Consider the following 24,417-nt stretch of genomic DNA (forward strand, 5'->3'; position numbering starts at 1 on the left):
TGGAGGATGGGCCTGGCAAACAAAATGTGTGGGGTGAGATAAACTGTAGGGACCTTGTAATCAACAAAACAGGGCTAATGTAGGACCACCCTAAGGATACCCACAAAAACAACAAAGTGTCCAACAGACAGAATGGTGGGGACACCTTTCATACTACTTATAGGACATTAATTATCACAGCTGGGCACCCCTCTGAAGTGTTTCTACATGAATGTGCACAGCATGGAGAACAAAAGAGGACTCTGCATGTGGTTGCAGCATCATGATATGATGGGGGTCATGGGAACACGGTGGAAAGACATCCACCACTGGAGAGCTGCATCAGTTGTCTATGGGCTTGTTAGGAAGGACAGGTTGGGAAGGTAAGAAGAGGGGTTTTCTTTCATGTGAGAGAGAGCAGTGGAAGGCATGTGGTCAGCATGGGAGACTCGAGGATGGACAATATGCCAGTTGGGAGCTTATGGGTTAGTATCAGAGGGAAGATCAACATGGGAGATGTGTGTGTCTGTCACAGACAATGTGATGAACAAGTAGATGAGGGCTTTTTCAGACAGAGGAAGAAGCCTGTCATCCACAGGCCTTGGTCTACATGGGGAACTTCAACAATCCAATATCTGAAAGGACAACACAGAAAGACACAAGCAATCCTTGAGGTTTTAAGGAAGGCATTGACAAAAGTTCTCAACACAGTTGAGTGGGGATTTAATGAGGGAAAGGCAGTTTGCTTAACCTCAGACTTGCAGATAAAGAACTGATAAGGGATCTAAAATTTGGGGGCAGCTTTGGCTGAGATTATTTCACCTTGAACACAGAGAGTGCAGGAATTTGTACACATGTATCTATGTGCACAAATACATGACAGGAAGGTGTAAAGAGGAAGATGCCAGACTCTTCACTGGTACTCTGTGAAATGACATGGGGTAATGGACACAAATTGGAATATAAGATATTTAAATTCAACACACAAAAAAATCCCTTTATTTCAGTGAGAGTGGTCAAAAACTGGAATAGGTCGCCAAGAGAAGTTGTGGAATCCTGGAAGATATTCAAAACCCAACCAAAAAATGCTCTGAGCCTTGAGCAGGGAGAAAGGAGGGATGTGTATTTTGCATTAGATGGTCTCCAGAGGTCCCTTCCAATCTCAATTATTCCATGATTCTGCTATGTAATAAGTATTATTATTTAATGTGTTAAAAATTTAAAATAATTAACTCATATTTTGCTTATTGATTTCTTTCCAGATTTCTGTTCCCTTACAATCACTCTGCATTCAGTCTTAGTCAAGACCTACATGTTTCAAGTTTAGAAACACACGTTTAACCCAGTGTCAGTTTTGTCCAATTCTCCAAGTACCATACAGAGTCTTTAATTTTTTTTGTCTGAATTTTCAAAAGTAGAGTGGAATTACAGCTCTTACAAGACCTCATACCACAATGCTTCATAAAACCCACAATTAGGCACTATAATTTCCTATTTTTGTGTTGCCCCCAGATTTAGAAATTCACTGAAAAAATACTATAAAGCATCTAAGATTTTTGACCGATGTAATTTGAGGGGCAGCTAGGCAAAGAAATGCTGAGGTGCTGGCCTCACAGGACACAGTGGTTGAAGTCAGAGCTCTCATCAATTTTGATTTTGTGTCAAATCAATGAAGGAATTAACAAAGCAAATAAGAAGAGGGGGAAAAAAGAGTATCCTGCTTCCTCTGAAAACCTTCAGGCTGAAGCCAGAAAGATCTGCATAGGAAAGGTAAATTTCAAGTTCAGTGCAGAGGATAACAATTAGCCCATAATTCTGTAAAAGGCTCCAGTAGAAATCTAAGCTTCAATTATAATTCAGGAAATTAGTCAAGCTTCAAATATGTATTCTTGTATACTTGGTGAGAAAAAGAGAGTAATCCTTCTTATAAATATTTTAGGGCAATTATTTAGGTTAAGCCTAATTCCTCTTAAAAAAAGCTAAAAAGAATTTGGCTCCTTGGCTTTAAATCTGAACTTTATCCTCATACAAATCATATGTTATAGCATAAAGCTTCATGCAGAAGAATTAACACAAGAAATTGCTTTACTTTTTTAGGTACATTCACATGAAGGGAAAAAAACCATACATATAACTAGAAGAAGTGTCATGTGATATCAAGATGTCACCATGCCTTGAGTTTGCCGAGCAGTGCTACGATCATTATGGAGCATTCTCAAAACTGCACACCTACTTTGTGCTGGAAACCTGCACGTGTGTGCTAATACCTTTTCTCCCCCTAGTCCTTCAATCAGAGCTGAGGCATTGTTCATCTTCCTTCTGCATGCCTCAGCATCATCGAGCAAGGCCTGCTTCTCTTTCACAGCAGCATCATACATGGCTTGTACTTCATCCAGTTCTGTTTGCTTCTCGTCCAGCTGATTTTGTGCACTATTCAGTTCCATTTGGGCAGCTGCAAGTCTTCCTTCCTGCAAAGCTAAATTTGCCTATGGATATTTAAAAGTAAAAAGTAGTTAATACCTATTTTTGTGGCAGAAGCAAATGACATTCATTTAACGGCACATACCATACTGTGTGGGTACTTTTAAAAATAATACAAGTTTTAAGATGACAGAAGATTTTTTTCTTTTTACTTCTGGAACAGAAGCATAGCATTAAAATTATTCAAGGTAATCTTAAGATGTTTTAATAATAATTTTCAGAATGATCTATTGATCACACAATGACCAATGATTTTAAATCACAATACACTTGAAATAGCTGTATACTAGATATATGCAGCAACATATACCATGTATATATAAGGTGTATATATATACCTTATATATATGCCTCCTGTAATATATTCTCAGTGTAAAAGAAATTTATTATTGTCTTCATTAATTATAAAATAATAAAAATTATAACATAAACTAGTCTTCTGCTCTCTTTTTCCATCAATTATCTCTACCACAAAAATATAACAAATGTATTTTTACTCCTCTGGAAAGTAAAACTCTAGAGACTTTTTTCACATCTCTCTATAAATTTGCATGATGACTTACCAGTCATTTAAATGTGGCCTCTTAACTTTTATATTCCTAACAGGGTTGAAAAAATATTCTGTGAATTCAGAAAGCATTTCCATATACATTTGCAAAGGATTAGAGCCTGACAAATTTCTTATGAAATTCACACTTAGAGATAAAGGTTGTTTCCATTTACTCTGAATATTTAAAAAAGCTTGTTTAAATATCATGTAGCTTATTTCTGTTTTTTTCATCTATAAGAGTTATGAAGATGGAAACCAAGAATCTGTAAAACCTGTTTTATTACAAATATGAAACTTGACACTTGCATTACATCACATCAGAAGAGTAGTAGTAGAAGGCGTCTCTCTTAAGGGATAACTCCTAGTTAACAGCATAAGCATGGGTTGGGGTCTGGTCTATCTCAAAAGAGTGGTTTGGGAGCAGGGAATTAGAGAAGCATATATGTACTGACCAATGAAGTAGGTTACTAATATCTGTGTACATATATGTTGCAGACATGTGTATTGGATACAGGTAAATCACATGTATCTCTGCCCATCTATATTAGCAATCTAGGTATATGCAGACAGTATATTCTAGAGAACAGCACCATCAATAAAATTTCATCTACTCCATCCACCTGCTATGTTGACAGATCCTAGAGATAAAAACGTATTTTGGAATCCAGATGAAGCAGTAAAATGGCTGGTCATAAAATTTCCATCATGCAAGAATGCTGAAATACTTTTACCTCACTGTTTATCAAAAACACATTAAAGAGCATTGCCTAGAAATAAATGCTGCTCAATCAGTGAGTCTTGATTAAACCCAGCTAAGCAGATTTCAGATCAACTGCTGTTATGTTTTAGTGAATCTTGGACCACTGGGCAAAGTTCCAACAGCAGAGGAGTTTTTAGGAGGTGATGTAGTGTTACTGTGCCCTGCACCAGGGGAAAGGGTGAGATATGAGAGAGAGAGAGAGAGATAGTGCAGGGTTCCTTCTGCATCTGAATAAGAAAGGCCTGACAACAATTCACTTAATAAGACAACCACCTTAAAAATATTCCTAGGAAGAAGAAAAATAGTGAGTAAACTTTACATCCCTTCAAATGCTGGGTACCCCACACTCATGCAGCATCAGAGAGAGCCAGGATAGTTTTGCCCATGGTATCCTGTGCAGAGCAGATCCTGTCCATGAAGAGAAAACTTTCTCTTTTGGCCATTCAAACTATCTTAAACTATCTTAAACTATCTTAAACTCATCTTATTATTCTGCCTTATTAAAGCAGATGCCTCATTTAGCCATCTGTTGTCAGGCCTTTCTTACTGAGATCCAAAAGGAGCCCTGCACCAGCCCTCTTCTACCTCTTCCCACCACCTTCCCTGCTGCAGAGCATCCTTGTATCCTTAAATTCTCTGAGGGCTAAAAATGGAAGTTGAACAATATTATGACATATTGTTTCAGTCTCAGCTGAGAAATACTGAGGTTACACAGGAAACAAGATCCTTGGAGGTTATGAAGAACAGCCTTGGCAGAACAGCTGGAACAACAGAGAACTCACACCTGGCTGTGCAGATTCATATAACACCTCGATGTTTATCACAGCAGGATGTGAACTTCAATGGAAAAGGATGGGCATGTGAATTCCCAATACATACAAGGCAATGATGCCTTGTAAATATGAAAAAGCAGGTCCCTGTGCAGCAAAAAACTACCCAGAAAAGTGCAAAAGATTGATAAAACAAACTTCCCCATTCTTGAAAACTTTCAAAAGGCTATAAGCTTTGAAGATGTTTCAACATCGAAAAAATATTTCAGATGAGTACAAAAAGAAGTATATTGTATTCTAACATGAAAAAAATCTGTAAACTTATTTACACAAGACTTTACAGATTTTCTGGAAGATGACCTATAATAAGAAACTATTTTACAGACAATTGAACCAAGTTCTCAGCCATTTTCAGGGTAATCATAACAAAGTATAAGACATTATAATATTAGTTTGATTTATAGGCTACTTGATCATATGTGATGAACAACGGTTGGTTGCATGAGACTGACAGCTAACATATCAGGACGGCCAACCTGTGTGATTCCCAAAAGCAGAAATAGTACTTGTTTCCAATGACCCTTTGAAATCATCACTATTTGCTTTCTCCCTGTTCTGTTTTTTTTTTTTTTTTCCCCAAACTCAGGTTTTCAAAATTTCATGGGTACAGACACAGGTTTTGTATTGACATCAGTGTCAGGTTGGCTGGCAGCCTCCTGTATAGAGCTCTGCCATGAGAGCAGGAGGCCAGTTCTGCTGCCAAAGAGAATCTTCTGCACAAGAAGACTATTACAGCTGCAATCAGCTCCATACAAACATTTCCAGCCAATATTAGACAGGAAGGAAACATATTTCCCAACCAGTAAGAACCACTGTAGTCTTTCTAATTTTAGTGGCATTGCTCTGTGAACAAGCTTCACACCCTTTATTTCATCCCTCTGAATCACGCAGCAAAGCAAGGATACACAATTTGTTCCAGTTGGATGCAGTGTGAAAGCCTGAATAAATGGATTTTATGCAGATGAATCATAAGGATTTAAGACAAGAGGTCCACACTCTGATTTGTGCTCCTGGAGAAGTGGTGCTACACTGGAACATGCCTGGGCTTGTGTGAGAACAGCAGCTTCAGCCTTTCCTTGCCTTTGGCATTGTGGGGAACCAGACAGACAATCCTCTCAGCATCTGCTCCAGCCAGTGCTGCTACCTGCCTGCATGGTAGGTAATCTGCATCTGCTTGCATGGGGCAGGTACAGCAGCTGTGCCAACAAGGGCCATAGCCTAAAGAGTTTAGCAGCTGTTTTGCCTTTTTCCAACCTGCCCTCAGAGAGGATTTCATAGCAGGTAGTGAGATGATCCTGCCCCTCTTAACATTTTTGCATTCCACACAAAACCAGAAGAAATAAACATAACTACAATCACAGCGGTACTCTTAAATGAAGGATGCCCAGGAACTTCCTCTGGCACTGAGGTTGACCAGCATAAAAAAAACTCACATTAAGCTCTCTCACCCTCTAAAACACTATGACTACATGTTGGCAGCCTTGTGGGAATGGCTCTTGGACCAGGCTAGAACCTGAAAAGTGCCCAGAGACTACTGAAAAATGTTGTTTGGCAAAGACCAAATCACACTAGGGATCATTCTAAAAATTTACCAGTGTAAATGATCACTTTCCAGTGCCTAGAAAAATTCACTAGTACTATTTAATTTATTAGTATTGACATAGACACTAAGTTTCTTGCTGATTCATTGCAAACTCAGTTTTGCAAAGCACCAAGTATATCTGACCCTGATCCAAGGAAGCAGTTCAATAAAAATTACTCCTCCAACAGAAAGAAGCCTCCCACCATTTAATGCTGTTCCTGTTCTTGAATGGAATGCCCAGATTAACCCCAAATCACTCTGAAGAGCAACTGCTGCTCAGTAAATGGAGGAAATAGAGAATCCCATTAGGGAAAAAAAAAGCATCCAAAACAATAGAGTTCACTACAAGTAAGGATGATTTGGAGCTTTCCTAGCACTTCTCTTATTAAGGAATTTCAGCTTTCAAAGTCCACTGTTCTTACAGTCCACTGAGCACTCACTGCTGCTGGACTAGGCCAGAAAGCTTCTTGGACTCTGTCACTCTGTTCCTGACCTGGGGATGTGCTAAGATGAGCTAAGTGCTCATCTTTGCCTTTTGTTTCAGTCCTGTTCTGGGAACATGACTGAAGACTCTTCATGGACATGCTGTCTCAAAACTGCTCCTGTCCCAGATTACTGCAGATTTTTCCTATAGACACTTCATTGGTTTTGGATCAACTTTCTCAGAGACTCAATATCATGATACATTTGTATCCACCGTTACTTAGGGAAAGATTGTAAAAAAGGCAAAGACATACACAGGTTTTGCAGCCATTCCAAAAACAGTGCTCTTACCTCACCAATACAAATTTTAAAAAATTGATATATACATGCACATACGTATATACCTATGTACACATGCAAACAGATCCATGCAGGAGTAACAATAGTAAAACCTTGGCCTCACTTTCTTTGCTATCAGTGGCCATTTTTCGGGATTAAAATAACCTTTGAAAGGCACAGAAATCATATCTCTTATCTGCTTTTCGCTGTCTGTACTAGCTAGGGAAAGACTTTCCATATTTTCTGTTCAATTACATGTCCTGACCTCACTCTGTTTTGTTAGGTGATCTAATCCTCCCCTTCACCCCCCAAAATATATACTTTTTTTCCACAGTTACTGTGGGCCTTGAATGCAGACTTGCATGCTTGTTTTCCTGCCCAGTATGGCAGGACACCCTTGTCAAGGACACCCTTATTTAAATGGACAACTATCAAATTTCAACACTCCTTGACTATTACCTCTTCTTCAGGTGCTTTCATTCCTTTCATTGTTTGCTGTAGTTTTTAGTTCAGCATGGAGACAAATGAAGGTAGAAAAGGCAATAAAATCTCATACTTAAAACTGAGTGTGACAGGGAGAATCCTCAATATCAAACAGAATTTATAAACTGTAAACAAACTTCCCTTGATCACTATAACAGCCTAAGGAGAACTTAATTAAAGTCACTGCAGACATTCCTATGGGAAATTATACTCCTATACACATTTTTTTAATTGGAGGTGAACAGTATCACAGCAAAAGTCAGGGCTTCTCCATTCTGCTCTTATATTCTTCAAATAATGGATAAGGAGCAGATGGTGCTTCAAAATTCTCAGGTTACTGCAGCAGGCTGGTTTACTAGGTATCAATCTGGGGAGGAACAGCTCATCCCTGTGCTGAAGGTTTACAGGAAAGTCTAACTAATGATCCTTGGGCTGCAGGTCACTTATCTAAAGAATGCCAGTATCCATTCCTAGGAATTAGGTAATTTGCACACTAAATATATAAGTATAAAATATAAGTTTTTGCACACTACAATATATCATATATCATTATATAGATATATATATCGTTTTTGCATACTAAATATATAAGTTAATAATGTATAAGTTTTTGCACACTAATATATATATTTATATAAATAATTTTGCACACTAAAATATAAGTCACTATTAATTAGTTTTCACAGGTTGTCATAGTTAAGATAAATGAGGCAATGAGTCTCACTTAAAATGCAATGTAAAAATATATTGAATCGATTTTGCAGGTGTTGAAGAGGATTTATATCCTAGAACAGCAGTTAGGATAAAGCAGCCTGATTAATTCATTCAGTAAACCTGCTTTTAGCACTGGATGGATTAGCCTGGGCTAGTACTTTATGCAGTTTAATTGTACATTTATTTTCAATTATTTTCTTAGCATCACTACACTGCTTCCTGCAATATCTCCTGCATACTTTAAGCATTTCTTCCCTCCCTCTGTCATCTTCAGTTTTTAAAATATTTGTGACTGTTGCTGTACCTGACAATAGGCACCACTTTGCCAAGATATATATGTTTCATTTTTTATGAGCTGCAGTGTGACAAGAATACAAGTACTTGAACACAAAGCTAAATTTATACATAATGCTAAATCATATATATTCAAATAAAAACTACAAGAGCACGTTTTCAGCTTTCAGGGTTGCATTTGCATATAAAGCCACTATTTCCCCCAGGTCTCGCTCTCTTTTATAGCTCTCAATAGTAACATTTTAAATTCTGTTTTCATTAGTGAACATCCCATTATTTGAAAAGGAAATAGCTAGCTATATATCACAAAAATACAGCATTCTCTTGAGTTACTTGAATAAAAAAAAAAAAAGCTTTTAACATGTTTGATTCAGATCTGTCTAGGTATACTAAAAGACTGTGCTGAGAGTTTTGACTGTACCATTGATACAGTGGCTTATTCAATAAGAAACCAAACACGAGTGCAGTGGAAACATAACGGATTGGATGCATTTCTTCAGAAAAGAGCCATAAAACTCACTGTAGGAGCAATGACTATAAATCATTATATAAATATGCAAAGACCCTTATTTTCAATGTGCTCACAAATGGAACATTTCCAAGACAATAAAGCTATCTGCAGGAATTCACACAACAGCGGCTGATCCCTTTCTACTTCAATTCAATGTTTCAACAGAATTCTATATCTCACAACTACTTTTTTTATTACACATGTGTCGCCCTGATTTTTTAAGATTTTCTACAGCCTTCTGAGTTTACATTCTTGTAGAAAACTTTCTCATGCAACTTTCTGTAAACAACCTATTGTTTTGCATTCCTTCATAGAGGCGGAGAAATTTGATGTACAGGTAGTTTGTCCAGTGTCGTTGGAGAGGCAGCACGTTCACCCTCCAATCCACTGGCACCTTTTGAGGACTATAAATGATTGGAGTCAGAGGAAATAAATTAGTCTCTTCATCGTGACCATAGCTGTGGTGTGTCGTTTTTCCTTGTGTCATCTGGTGACACACATGTACACTTGCATGTAGTAGTTTGAAACTCCAAGATTTTTTAGGGAGATGAATTCCAGCTAAATTCCTTAAAGAATGTTTCTGTGCCAAGACTGAACTCTCCTCTCCTCTCCCAGATTCTATAATGACCACAATAAGCAGGTTCCTTCCCGGGCCAGTAGGATGGAGGAGTTTTCTTGAAGCCACAGTGCCTGGCACCCACTCTGAGGGCAGAGAAGGTATCATTATCTCCCATGCACAGCTAGACAGGCTCCATAAAGAACCAACTGAATGCTTACTGTATTCACATAAGTTACAGCTCTACCACAGGGTAGTTGTGTGCAAGGGGAAAAAGTCGCCAGGACATATTAAATCTCTGTGTGCTTGACTTAACAACTGGGTGTGAAGAAACAAGGATCTCTTTTTTAGCCAAAATAACATGACATTTTTTCCACTTGACTATATTCATCTCTCAAAAATATAAAATTATCACTATGAAATACCTTAAGAGGAAGAACTTCTTTATTAATACTGTAGAAGTAAGCCATTGCTTGTGTCCATGAGCAAAGACCTGCTACATTTCCACACACTTTTTTAGCAGTCTCAAGATTATAATCCTCCATATCCAAATAAGGCTCTAAAAGCTCCACAGTTTCTTCTGTAATTGAGTCCTAGTCAATGGAAAGGAAAAGTTATTTTTTAAAATGGGTTTTTGAATAAAGTCTGCTTCACAGAAACATTTCTCTTTTTAAAACCATGGGGTATCACTTCTTACAGAATAAACCAATAAAGCAACGCTGTCACCTTTCACTCTTGTAAAGGACAGATTAGTAGTTTTTGTGTACCCGTGAAAATAACTCCTACTTCTATTGCAAGATTGATTTGAGTTGGCATTTAATATCCCTATTTGACACTTAAGCTTTAAAGATATTCCTAGTGCTCATAGCTCCATGACAATTTAAGCTGTTCTAAGTTATTGCTTCTACAACACTGCACCTTCTTCCCTTTCCCCCTCAACCAGATGTCTTTGCCCCATCTTTAATACCCTCACCAATACTCAGTGATTTAATTTGGAAACTGTTATGACAGAAATGTAAGTCAGAAAACTACTGATTCATTTTCTTCTAGTCTTGTTCCATAAACAATCTCACCATGGCATCAGACAGGCACTGGTGTGAACACAGCTAAAGGAACCAAACATGCAGGTTTCAGAAGGAAAAGGGTGACACTGCAAGGCACTGTCTTAACTTCACTGAAGCTAACCCTTTTCCTTAACTGTGAAAGAAATTTCTTTCAGCTGCTATTCTAATCCCAGGTTTTTTCCCCCCTTTCACAATCTGCTGAGAATATGAAAAGCCAGATCTTTGATGATGGTTGTTAATCTATAATTATGTAAGTGTCAGAAGAAAATGGAATTTATCTCCTCGAGCAAGGTAGAAAGTAGAAGAGCTTATACAGGCTAAAAATGACTGCTTAACAATAGATATATTAAGAATCTCCCCTTTTTTTTTTCGCAATGTATTAATGCCTTTCTTTTAATGCATCTAAAAATCATCCACCATTCATACCGTCAAGCTTTTTACCCTTTTCTTGTTTTTCTGCACAGCAGAAAGGACTGCCTTGTACTTATCTGTTCCTTTAGCTACTCTAATAAAAAAGACATTCACTATATTGCTCCCAAGATCAGCCATGGTGATGTTTTCACTATGATTGTTTGCTAAAATGTAAAATAGTTCTGGACAAAAATTTTGACTTTTTTATTCTTCTACTAAAAATAATGAGCTAACAAACTGGCAAAGGTGGAGCAAAGATCAATCAGCATTGGCCTAAATCTCTGTTCAAAAGCTTGGAAAATGTCATGCTTTTCCTTTTAAGTAATTAATTTTGAACTCAATGATCTTTTCATCCACTAATTTTCATTGCCTAAAAAATATTAGGAAAGAACAAAAATCTCACAAACAAGTAAGCTGTGTGGTCTACTGAGACACAATGAGCTTTCTTGTCATATATACTCAAAATGAGTAAAAGACAGCACATGAAAGACCTCATCAGGGATTGAAGTAGTCCAGTATTCTGCCCCACGTTCACCAGTATCCCTTCCTGCAAGAATTCAGTCCCAGAGACGTTGTTCTGACTTCTCTGAGTTAAATGTGCTGCCAACTACCAGCAGGAATACCTGCACTATTAATAAAACTCTGGAAGTCTCATTAGACAGAAACTTGAGTAAGGAGGGCATAATTAGTCCTTGCTATCTTAAAACTAATTTCCTCTTTCTGTTTAGTGGAGATAGCACTTGGAAAAGTGACCAGACTGACAGCCCCAGGAAAAAAACTGTCTACAGAGACAGTGCAAGTTTCCACAATATGGCTCTCTGGGAGAAATGGCTCCTGGGGATAGTGAGAATGATCTTCACAACAAAAACACTCCAGCAGTTTAGAAAAGGCATCAGCAAAATGCACAGCTAAGTAGATTAAAACATTAGTATACAAATGAAAGTATGTTCTTCAACCTTTTCTAGCCTGGTTTTGCTGAAATCTGCTTGGTCTCCTGGATTATAAAGTTGGGCTACGATTGTGCCATTTCATAGTCTACCCTAGGTCTTTTTCTGGTCCAGCTACCTGTGACATCTTTCTTCTCTTCCCTATAAAGAATCTTCTTTTGTCTCACAGTGAACCTTGCTGCAAAAGTTTCTGTCCTGACAGAAATAAAAACCTGTTCACTTTTATTTTTCTTACAGTTGATAACAAGATTATTCCCCATTTCACTATTTTTCTCGTGAAAGAACCCTAAAAGTTCCATAATCATATCATTACCTTTCCTGCTCATTTTTTTCTTATTTTCTGCTAGCTCCCTAGCAAATTGGAGACAGAATTGTCGAATGCCTTACAGGTAAACAGGCCTGGTAGCACTGGAGAAGCTGAGCCATTAAAAAGCCAAGGGTAGGCCCTTTTAAGGCAAATTCCTACTCAGAAGCAGGAGCTGCCTGAATAAGATAACATTAAGCTTCTCAAGATTTGGTCTAGTGCTTGGGATACTTCTGTCTGCTAGAAGTCACTGCATGACTCAGGAGAAAAATTACTGAGATAATGAACCATGAAAATTAAGAATAGAACAAAGTATCTACAACTATGATAGACAAAACTGTTTTAAACTTCCTTTGATGGTAGAAGACACTTACATGTGAACTCTGAAGATGGTTATTGAAGCAGTAGTGCCCCTATTAATTACTTACCTTCTGAAAAGTAAGTAACATACTAAGAAATCCTGAATTATTCATTAGCTTCTGAGCCTCAGTCCATGATGGCTTCACACCTGGGTGTTCATGATCTAGTGTCACTGAGTCTATTTTCCTCTGGAATAAAAGCAGTACACAGTCCATGATCCGCATTATCAGGTGAGGAGGTTTACCCAGTTTGCGAACAGTTGCAATGTCAGAAGGTTTTATTGTCTGAAAAATTATAAAAGGAAATAGTCCATTTATTTAAGCAGTCACTTGATTGCAAAGAATGATGTTCTTTTGGGAGGACTGTACATGTAATGCAGTTGCTGCAGGTTTGCAGGTCACTCAAAAGCATGACTGCAGAAAGTCCCTAAAGGTAGTCCCACTCTATGACTGCTTTATTACCTGACAGTAGAGTACTGCCCATCTTACCTCTGCCCCTCTTCAGTTTTCAGGGCTTTTTCTACAAGGATTTACAGGTCAGTGCTATTCTTTTGACCCTCTTCCCCTCCGCCCCCCACCAAGTTAGAAACACAAGCCATATTATTACACATAATAATCATTAACTACATGCATGCTCAGAATATATTTGCTTCTGACCTGCAGGGCTGCCTTGGCTTCTTCCAGTGAAGGTCTTGCAGCTTCAAGCTTCTCTTCTGCTGCTGCTTTATCAATGGCAATGTCATCCACAATAGCCTGAGCCTTGTCTTTTACTGTTTGCACTTGCATTTTAACTTTTTCTGCAGCATGGGCTTTCATAGTTACTTCCAATAAAACTTCATCAGCTTTTTTTGAAGCTATAGCCAAATCTTTCTCCTTCATAACCAACTCTTTGGAGAGCTGATTTACAGAAACCTCAGCTTCCATCAGTTTTGCAAGACCTGTGGTGGACAAATTCCATTTTAGCAACAGGAAGACCTATGAGAAAGTAACCTTAGTGAAGCAATGTGGATATTTAAAATAAATAACTCAGATTCATATTTAGGAACACCAGTGAGTAATCTCATTGATTTAACACCAAAATTCAGCAGGGGAATTTTTTTTTTTTTAATGCATAAAAGCAGTCAGAATCTGTCACTTGATCACTTATTTATATTCTTATACATGAGAAGGAGACTAAACATTAAACACATGCTCAAAAACATTAGTATGGCAAATGACACTCTTAAGAATTGTGTGTGAAATCTCTGAAATCTGTGAGAACATGAAAAGTACTAGGCTGTACTCTGTACAAAACAAAGAGGAGGAACCTGGCAATGAAAGTGAAGACACAAGGAGAGTAGGTTGAGCTTCTAAATTCAACATTACATGAAGATACAGATGAGATGAGGGTAAAAACCTACAGATTCTTGAGCAATACAATGCTCCAATAATTTGAACAAATTATGAGAAAATCTCTTAAGTATAAACATCCTCATATATAAATGCATGTCTCTAAATGTAAATGCATCATATATATTTTCTAGCTCAAAAAACCCCACCTTTGTTCTTCCAGACAGCCAGCCACTTTTTACTTTTGGACTTATGTCCTGACATAGGGCAGGTCTGCAATTTAAGTTCACATTCACTTCCAAATAGCATTCAGTGTAGGAGACTCTTTAAGGGTTTACCATGTCTGACCTTGTGCAGAGCAATGTTTTTAAAATTATACCTTTGGAATATACCTGTTTCTTTAAAAAATTCTTCAGAGGGACTGAATATGAGCACTTAATTACCTTTTCTCAGATTTACTCATGGCATGCTTACATGTGAAAAGTAGGATCTCATTAGTTCCTCAGCATACATACAAGTCAAAGCAGGAGTTTCAAGTATTTTAACTGCTAACTAATACTATTTCCAAAACTCCTCTTGAATCTGCACATTCATAAAGTTCATGGAAACAAAACCTCTGCATGTTTTGCAATCACACACAATGAAGCTGAAAATATATGAGTCTGCTTCCAAATGAACATGAGCTCACAATCTAAATCCATGCTTTTACATCGGATTCTTCTCACCCTTTAAAAATTAAAAAAAAAAGAAAGAAACAAAAATCAAGAAGCTTTTACAGTACCTGTTCTCATGCGTTCAGACAAACTTCCAAGACTATCAATCTTCTCTTTGTAAATAGTTTTGTAGCCTCCAATGAAGGACAAGTAAGATTTTGGTGTGACAAAAGTTCGTCTCCTATATCGTTCAAAGTATTCAACACATTTTTCAGCTACAATATCTTGAATTGTTCCCATGGTGCTAACAACATTCTGTTTCACTTCATCTGTGCATTCAAGATGGTAAGAAGCTAAAAAATGCTGTGCAACTGCTACAAGAGCATCTTTAGGCCAATGCTGGAACCAGTCTATGGTACAGCCTGAAATCAGACCTGGAAATTTGAGTGCACGAGTTCTGAATTTTTCCCCAACAGGAGAAAAACAAAGAACCACATGCAGGTTATTCCGAACTCGAGCAAGAAAGTAATTATAAAGATTTTCACCAGTGGGACTAAGCCTTGGGTACTCCTTCTTCATTGCTGGAATCAGGTCTTGTGTGATTTCACTTATTTCATCCCGTGCAAAAAGATTTGAGACTTCACCTGAAGCCAAAACATTATTTATGTACTCAAGAAAAGATTCATCTCTGACTTCATTGTCCGTGAATATAAAGACAACACCCTCTCCTTTTTGACCAGCAGTGCAGTACAACATTTTCAGATCATCCAAAAGGTTGTTGGTGGCATATGTTCTGGAATAGAAAAGGGTTAAGGAAAGAGAGAACAAGAATTACAGATCACCTTAGGAGATATGTATCATCTGGACCAGCTTCCTTAAGGCAAGAAAAAAAAATCTAGATAAACAATCTAGATAAGAAATACCGTAGCTCCTGGTTACATTTTTTAGGTTTCTTTTTCAAAAACATTTTCCCAAAGTGAATGATCAGTAATATAAATCATGTGAAATGAGGTAAAGTCAACAAAATAATGTGCTGGGAAAAAGTATGGTGAGAGCAATACTATATCTAAGGCAATTATGATGCTGTTTTGTATCCCCATGGTTTGCAGATGTAAATTCTTTATTAGAAATATGTTAATACAGCTGGATTAAGCTGTCAAGTAGGTTATGATACCTGTAACCATTACCTAAATACAGCTGGATTATCTTCTGAAGATATTGAGAGCAGGTTAAAGGAAATCATTAAGAGACAAAAGAGAATTAAACTGAGGGATTTATTGTGTATATGGTTTAACTAAAATCAAGCCACAGAAATTATGTTTGAACATTATCACTTGGGTTGATCAGCTCTTCCGCAAATTGAGACCATGACTGGTTCTGTTGTTATGTGTCTTATAGGGGGTGCACACAGTAATTAAGATTCAGATAAGTCCACACAAATTCAACTACACATTTCAGATTGTGCAATATAAAATGATATAAAGTAAGGTTAATAAAATGGCAGATTTTGTCCCAAGCCAACTAAAGCTGAAATTACTAACCTCTTTTATTTGCAATCAGTCTCTTGTTTCCAAGAATCTCTTCAAAGTCATAAGTAATTTATGCAATACAAACATGACCCATTCTTCACATATTAGATGTAGCACACAGGAAGTGTCCCAATTCTCTTTCAGCTCCATCTTATTTATGCTCTATAAATACCCCTAAAGCAAGCACTGCAGAGCATGGAAAACAATCCAGCTCTTCAGTTTGTATGTGTCAGCTACAGTTATTACAGTGATTTGCGTTATTCTGATAGGAACATAAGAATTTCTCTACTGAGTCAGAATAGCAGTGTATCTGGTTTAATAACCTAACACCAGTTATGGGAAGTGATACTTAGAGACAAAACATGACCCAGCATCAACTCTTCACTGCTAATTTCATTCTTCCTCCCTCCATATTCATTGCCACTATAAATATTTTTTTTACTAATCTTGGAAATCTAGGGATTCTGTTCTATCACTTTGGGTTTTTTCTTTCCATTTTTTGTTCTCAGTGTTCCTTTCTTCTGCTTCTGGGACACAGGAAGAGATTGTGATATGTCTTTCTTTATCTTTCTTTTCATCAGAAGTCTCATAACATTATTCATAGACCTGATATGTCTCTCTAAATATTCCTCAGCATTTTAAATAGTTTGCAAAGGAGAATATACTCTGCTGGTCTTTATTGCTTAGCCCTGTAAACCCCATATCAAAAGATACAAAGAAGGAAGGCAGTAGCTACTCCCTTTCACTTCAAATTTCTATAAATTACAGAATTCCAGCACTACAAAATATTAAGACATTAACAGAAATTGTCATAATGCAGTTTGGCAATATAAGACCACAAATGTAGTTTATAATGAGGGATAAAATGTTTGAGAGGTTTGCATTTCTTTAAGCTGATTGTGAGGAGTTCATTTCTATGGCAAATTAAGGAGTATATGTCCATGTACACTGCATTGTGTTACCTTGTTAAAGTAATCTGAAAGCTCTCGTATCCAGCAATGTATGATGCTAGTTTTGTCAGACTCTGCTTTCCAGATCCACCTACACCCACCAACAATGCATTTCCTTGTGGAGTACGAATAATCCGTGATATTTTAATCAAATGGATGATTGCATCCTGTGTATTGAGAGAAAAGGGGATGAAGAGATGCAAAAATGATGCATTGTATAATCAACTAGAAGCATGTCTTCAAGCAACTGCTTCCCAACAGCTAGATGGCTTCTCAGGAACCTAAGCCAAAGAGTCAAAATCAACAGGAGATTTCCCCCTGACTTCAATGGGCAGTAGGGCTAGCCCAAGAGAAATGTTCTTATATCAAGCTTGTATGAAGCAATGTCATATGCACAGTTTGTCATCAGCAGAGCTGAGGGCATGCCCCTTAGGGGACAGAAGGAAAAGCAGAAAGGACTCCTCCAGCGTTTTAGCTGACCTATTTACAAGTTCTCTAAATAGACTGACAAAATTAAAATACAAGTGCACTATAGGCATTTCTTTTTCAACTGCTCTAGTTATTCTATCAAGCCACCCAAACTAAATTTGAAGAAAGTATTGTGCATCAAGATCTTTGACAAGGAGGTGACTTTCAGGAAAGCAAGATGACATTCACAGTCATTCACATGCACTGTATAAAGAACCTAGTTGTTCTGAGCCATCTCCAAAATAATGTGATAGAAACATACAAGACTAAGTGCACTAAGTGCAAAAGACCTGCACTTTCTGTATTAATACAAGTACAAGCATTAGTACCTTGAAAAATACTAAATTCATCTTTGATCCTCTGACAGTTTCATTGTACTGTTGCATGAACATCTGTAATCTTTCAGCCAAGTAATCCAAAGATGGGATAGGCTCATAAATTTTAGGAGCCTTCAACTCCTCATCATCAGGCTCATCTCCAGCAGTCTCCGGGACATCACGCAAGAAATCCACGAAGTATAATTCCATGCATTTATCTCCAAACATATCTTGACCATGTTCCTCAGAAACAATCTAAAACAATATTGCTTTAGTAATGAAATATGTCACTGGCCTCTTTCTGTGGCAAATACTAAAATATTATTTGCTTACCTTCCTCATCATATCTTCAAACCAGTCTTTATCACTTTGGCTGATGAACCTGTCTGCAATAACACGTCTGCACTCATGCTGGAATAAGGCTACCAAAACACTGATGCTCTGGCAGACATCAGAAGTAACTGTAAGTATTCCTTGCCAAATACGACTGAGGTCTCGTAAATTGAAGACGTAATGAAATTTTGCTGGAGTTGGCAACATCTACAAAATAACGTCATAAGCTAATAAGGTATACTCAAATAACTGCTAAATGGAAATATTTTCTACTTATTATTAAGTGAAAGTGAATGTGGATATTTTCACAAACTTTGGCCTTGCATGAAAGCAGACATACATGCTTGATGTTAAGAAGCAACCGTAAAACGAAGAAACAACAGTAGCAATGACCAGCTCTTTAATTTCACATTGATTTCATCTGAGTTTTTTTCAATGTTTCAAGTCCCAGGAACATGCATTGAAGGGTTGCCAAGACAGGTAAGTTAGTGATGGCACTGAAGACCACAGTAAAAATATCAATATTGCCTATTCTGTGGTGTTGCTCCTGCCCTTTCTTCCAGATCATGTCTGCTATTCTCTTTTGTCCTTTCCAAGAACATCTGAGGAAATGTTCATGAGGGGAAGGGAAGGGAAGGGAAGGGAAGGGAAGGGAAGGGAAGGGAAGGGAAGGGAAGGGAAGGGAAGGGAAGGGAAGGGAAGGGAAGGGAAGGGAAGGGAAGGGAAGGGAAGGGAAGGGAAGGGAAGGGAAGGGAAGGGAAGGGAAGGGAAGGGAAGGGAAGGGAAGGGAAGGGAAGGGAAGGGAAGGGAAGGGAAGGGAAGGAAGGGAAGGGAAGGGAAGGGAAGGGAAGGGAAGGGAAGGGAAGGGAAGGGAAGGGAAGGGAAGGGAAGGGAAGGGAAGGGAAGGGAAGGGAAGGGAAGGGAAGGGAAGGGAAGGGAAGGGAAGGGAAGGGAAGGGAAGGGAAGGGAAGGGAAGGGAAGGGAAGGGAAGGGAAAAATTACTGTTTGAGAAAACCTATTTGGGAAAATATTTGCAACCTAGAAAAACTACATTTGCTCTAGGAAAGGAAGTTAATTAGTAGCAATAAGCACCAGTTCAGTTGAATATATTGGTCAATAGTGACAAGTCAATAGTTTCACTAGAAGCTCCTCTATTTCTCTGTGTATAAACCAAGCATACATCTACAGTGAGTTGTTTGTGAAATTCTGACCAACCTTTTCCAGACAGGAATTTAACAAATCCCTATCTTTCCACCACTCTCCTTCACTTTTCTCAGAAGAAGAACAAATTTGACACACTTTTCTATGCTGTAGCTTTCTTCTTTTCAAATTTCATTTTATACCTAATATTTTTTGTCACTCTCAAAGCAAAATTTGCCCAGAAATTGCAGTCAAATGTTCTTAACAGTCTGTTTGAAATGGAAAAAGTTAATGTTTATAAATTACTAAATATCAGATTTTATTTGTTTCTAACTGATACCCTCTCTGCCAAATTTGACTTCTTTCCTAAAATTCAGATCTTCAAGGTTTCTCACAATCCAAAACAGCTTTTATGGAAGATTCCTATCTAATTTTTGATTTCTGGTTCCTTCTGGTCTCAACATTTTCTCAGCTGGAAGATCTCTCAATCTTCCTGTCAGATATGGTTACTATATTATATGTATATAATGTGATGCTTATATCAGCTACAGAAAACACTGCATGTCATTAGGATTTTCATCAGTAACTTGGTGCTGAGAGCATCTAGTTCAGAACAGAGGCATCAGCCAGCAGTTACAGCCACAGTTCACAGCTTCACAATATGAACTACGAACACACGTGACAGTACAAAAGGTACAGTACAAAAGATGTTTCAAGGGCTTAATAGACGTAATTTTACCTTTGCTTTTGTCATTTGCCAAACCTTTCGACTTGTAGATACTAATGCTGAAGCCAGTTTACATACTTCTGTGGGGAAATGTCGTTGTTCACAGAAATAGCCTTCAGCTATTGTTTGAAATATCTTATCAATAGAGGAAGCAGAAGGCAGTGTGCAGTTAAAGATGGTGAACTGGCGTTTCAGGCGCTGGGGGATGTCATTCCGACCTCCCCCAGGGTGAATCATAGCAGCTACAAACTGGATGTCAACCACATTCATGAATTCCCCTGGCTTCTCTAAACTGTAGAAACCTTTCTGTTCCATCAGCTGTCTTACAATCTCATTGGTGATCTAAATATAGCCAGAAACAAAAAAAAAGGAATGAAGGAGTTAAGTGTTTTAGGATTGTCAACATGTAATGTGGCAAACAAGCACTCAGATGCAGTGCATTGGCTGCATGTAAGTTTCATGTGCTAAATAGTTGTGGACATGAAGTCAGACATTCAACTGAATTTGGATAATTTCAACTTAAGAAGACAGAACTTTCAATTTTCAATCCAGACTATATCTTCAGATTGACACAGGTGCTTAGACAGTGACAAAGTACAGTTAATTTAGCACAATGTGTAGTCACACATCCACTTGCACAGAGGCATTGAGTACAGAGCTGTACTGGAAGCAGGGAAATTGCTTCTTCTCAGCAGACTTTTTTTTTTTTCTTTAAGTCATAATTTCAAAGTATAGGTCTATAAGTATTCTTTCATCAATACCTCAAGACAGCTTGCTAGTCTTTAATGTTAACTGTGATCATAGAATTGTTTAGGTTGGAAAGGACCTTTTTATTATTGAGTCCAACCATTAAACTGGTACTGCCAAATCCACCACTAAGCCATGCCCCCAGGTGCCACATCTACATCTCTCTTAAATACCTCCACCACCTCCTCCAGTGGTGGTGACTCCACCACTTCCCTGGGCAATCTGTTCAAGGGCTCAACAACCATTTTGGTGAAGAAATTTTCCCCTAATGTCCCATCTAAACCTCCCCTGGTACAACTCAAAGCCATTTCCCCCTGTCCTGTCAACACTGACCTCACTACAATCTCCTTTCAGGTAGTGCAGAGACCTATAAGATCTCCTCTGAGCTTTCTTTACTCAAGGCTCAACAACCCCAGTTTCTTCATAAGTCTTGTTCTTTTAGACTCACCACCAGCTTAGATTTCACATAATAGCAACTGCAATTTAAAGTCAAGAGCAGATCAAAGAAAATACTCTGAGTGTTTCTTGGATTTGCATGCTTCCTTTCCCAGACTGGTTCTCAGGACTGCTACTTTTGAAATCCTACTAGCTTTGTATGCAACCAAAACAAAAGGCTTAAGTACTACAGTGATTGCACCAAGTGGCTTGACACTGTCTTTGATCTTTTGGGACTGACAACTTATTAGTCATGTCAAAAACTGGCTTGGGGAAATTTGTTTAATAAACATATTTGTTCTAATCCATATTATGATACCTTTTTTCTAGCCTATCTCATTTTTTCAGCAACAATGGTAAGACCACCAATTTCCAAATGTTAATATTTTCCATTTACCTGATCACCCCATTCGTTAATCAGAGGCATGTTGATGTCATCAATAAAGACAGTCATCTTCTTCCCTGCTGGAGGACCATGGGTAGCGCCCATTCTTTTGCCTATGTACCTTTCTATGCTCCTTTGGAACATATGTGGCAGAGTTGCAGAGGAAAAGTTTAGGCATTTGGTCACATGAACATCAGGATCATACTTGCTTGTGTAATTCTGCAAGATAAACCACTTTTAAAAGCACATCAGTAACTCCAGGTGAATTAAAACAAAAGGAGACACAGACGCTCAGCAGCCCTGCAAAAAACTCAGTCCTGCTATTAACTTCAAAGTCTAGAAACACAGTTTATTTAAGATAGATACATCATCTGCAACTTGAAATATAAACAAATTGTCAGTTACTGTTTTGCATAAAATTTTTAAGTATTAAAATTTATAAGCTCTTAATAGACTTCAGTATTACAACAAGTATGCCAACTCAAGATGCAAATAAAGTTTGCATTAGCAATTGTCAGGGTTTTTCTAAATTTAAGCTGTTAGTGATGATCTATTACAGCAGACTGCAAGAAACAAGAGAAAAACCAAATCCATTTTCATGTGTACACTACAAAACCAAAACTCTTAAAACAAAAGCAGTGTAAAGGAATGGCAGTGTAAAATTAAACCCAGCTACATCACATTTACTGATAGCTATCTTCTCTTAATAAAGAAAGTAATCCTTCGATTTTATGAATATGTACAATTCCCACAGCTGGTGAGGATGCCCCAAAGCAACAAAGTTCCACTTTTCATGTTTAGTGAGGTTTTATAATAAAAATATATAACACTAGAGTCACACCAAGGGATAATGGGATATATATATATATATATATATATATGGAGAGAGAGAGAGAGAGAGATTGAGCATAGGATATATTTTGCTCAGGAGAAGTCCTGGAGCTTAGAAATACCACTAAAAATTCAATAATTTCCAACATAATTTCTTTTTAAAGATTTGATTCTTCAGCAAGTAAATTCTTATCTGTATAAGAGGGTTGACTAGAAATGTTCCCATTTTGGTACCTCAGAAACATAAATCTATATCCTTGCTGATGAAGTGCTCTAAGAACTCCAGTGAGACATACACTCTGTGTGACAGCAGAAAGGAAGATACAGCTAGATCCCCTCAAAATATTTTGATGAATGTTGTTAATTTTGTTGATACAGTGATAGCAGTTTAAGAAAAGGTGCCCTCCAGAAAGAGGTTTTTTTTCAGACCTCACATAAATGACAACCCACACATGCAATGTAGATGCAACAGTCCTGTCTTTGGTGTGTACTCTTCACAGCTGAAGGGTTGGTTCAGGTCAGTGCTCAGACCTCTCCTCAGGACTCCAATTGCAATGCGTGAATTAATAGTACAGAGAATAAAGTTCTTAAATTAACATTCCATTTTAAGTTCTGATTCATACTAATGCTTTACTCAACACCAAAGATTATTCAGATTAATTCAGATTACTACCTGAAGTGTTCTATATTAAGACTCTTTTTGCTTTTTCATTCAATCAACTGTTTATATCTGGAAATTTCCACAAGTTGTAGTAAAACAAAATTCTACAGAAGATGAAAGCAGACAGGGAACGGTTGTGAAGGTAGTTAACACTCACTCCTAACCTTACATGAGATCAAATATCTGCTACTCTGCTCTGTAGCATAGAGTCAGTGTAAGCAACTCCCAAGAATCAGTTCCAATTATTTTTAGGGACAGGAATGGCAGCTGAAGGCTGGAGGTTGCCAGTATCTGGACAAAATCCAGTATGCAGAATATCAAGACCACCACCCAGACCCTGCCTCTTCACTCTGCAAAAATAGTTCTCAGCTGGTGCCAGGAACAGAAGCTGACATTACACCGGCATGCCTGTTGGCATCGACAGCTATGCTGAAAAAATAGCATTAATGGCTGCTGGCACAGGTACAACTCACTCTGTCAGAGCTCAGAGAGCACATGGCTGGGGCACACAAAATGGCTCCAGATTTTAAGAAAGCCAAAGGTCGATTTAGGCCAGTGGTTTTCAGCTATTTTCCATTTCAAGACCTCTGCAAATCCTCCAATGGAGGTACAGATGCCTGTATAACCAATTCAGCTGTCCCAACAGTAGATCAGTTTTATTTAGCTACTTCTCATTGATCAAAGAATCCACACATTCCCCTGAAAAACGCAGAAACCATACTGAAAAACATTGTGCTTCCATTTTTTTAAATAAGGGGTGCCAAGTTTGGTATGACACCTGCGTTTGTTCAGCCTTTTGATTATTGACTGTTCTGTATTAAATTATTACATTTTATGTGTCATATGATTAATCTGCACCATTTTATAATACAGAAACCATGTATTTGTTAATAGCAATCCTATTATTTCCTTCTAGAGAAAGTACATGTCCTTTTCAGTGAAGAAATTATTAGAGCAGATAATAAACAGTAAATTTACCCTCTGAAAACCACTCGTACTAAAGAAGGAAGTTCCTTTTATCTCTTCTGTTTGGCTTTTGAAGAAAGGCTGTGCAACAAGGGTGTACAAAAGATCAGTTCACACATGGCACCACCGACAAAGCACAGGAAAATAAAAAATCCTCCAAGAATCAACATTTTCTTAGCAAAATCTTCCGTTAGACTACTTAAAAGAAAAGAAAGCATAGGAAAGAGGGTTTATCATCTGACCTTGTGACCACGGTTAGCAAAGTTTAAAAGAAACTTTTATACTAAAGTGTAGAGACTTGGGTTTTTTTGCTTGTAGTCCATGTGAGTACTGGCAAAATGCCTCAGCAAGAATGCTAG

At 37.8% G+C, this 24,417-nt stretch overlaps 1 protein-coding gene across 1 annotated transcript in view; it reads right to left on the reverse strand.

The window, feature by feature from the left end:
- LOC128787233 (dynein axonemal heavy chain 5-like) overlaps nt 1-24,417 on the reverse strand; it is a 147,306-nt gene that overhangs the window by 48,962 nt on the left and 73,927 nt on the right. The window contains exons 51-60 of the mRNA XM_053941233.1: nt 21,613-21,819; nt 20,046-20,375; nt 18,167-18,373; nt 17,846-18,088; nt 17,061-17,215; nt 14,698-15,362; nt 13,245-13,525; nt 12,657-12,872; nt 9,928-10,095; nt 2,247-2,465 (exon numbers count right to left, since the gene is read on the reverse strand). Coding sequence (XP_053797208.1) covers nt 2,247-2,465; nt 9,928-10,095; nt 12,657-12,872; nt 13,245-13,525; nt 14,698-15,362; nt 17,061-17,215; nt 17,846-18,088; nt 18,167-18,373; nt 20,046-20,375; nt 21,613-21,819 — 2,691 coding nt within the window. The remainder of the gene's footprint in view (nt 1-2,246; nt 2,466-9,927; nt 10,096-12,656; nt 12,873-13,244; nt 13,526-14,697; nt 15,363-17,060; nt 17,216-17,845; nt 18,089-18,166; nt 18,374-20,045; nt 20,376-21,612; nt 21,820-24,417) is intronic.

The sequence above is a fragment of the Vidua chalybeata genome, chromosome 1 (assembly GCF_026979565.1).
Source record: "Vidua chalybeata isolate OUT-0048 chromosome 1, bVidCha1 merged haplotype, whole genome shotgun sequence".
Lineage (NCBI taxonomy): Eukaryota > Metazoa > Chordata > Aves > Passeriformes > Viduidae > Vidua > Vidua chalybeata.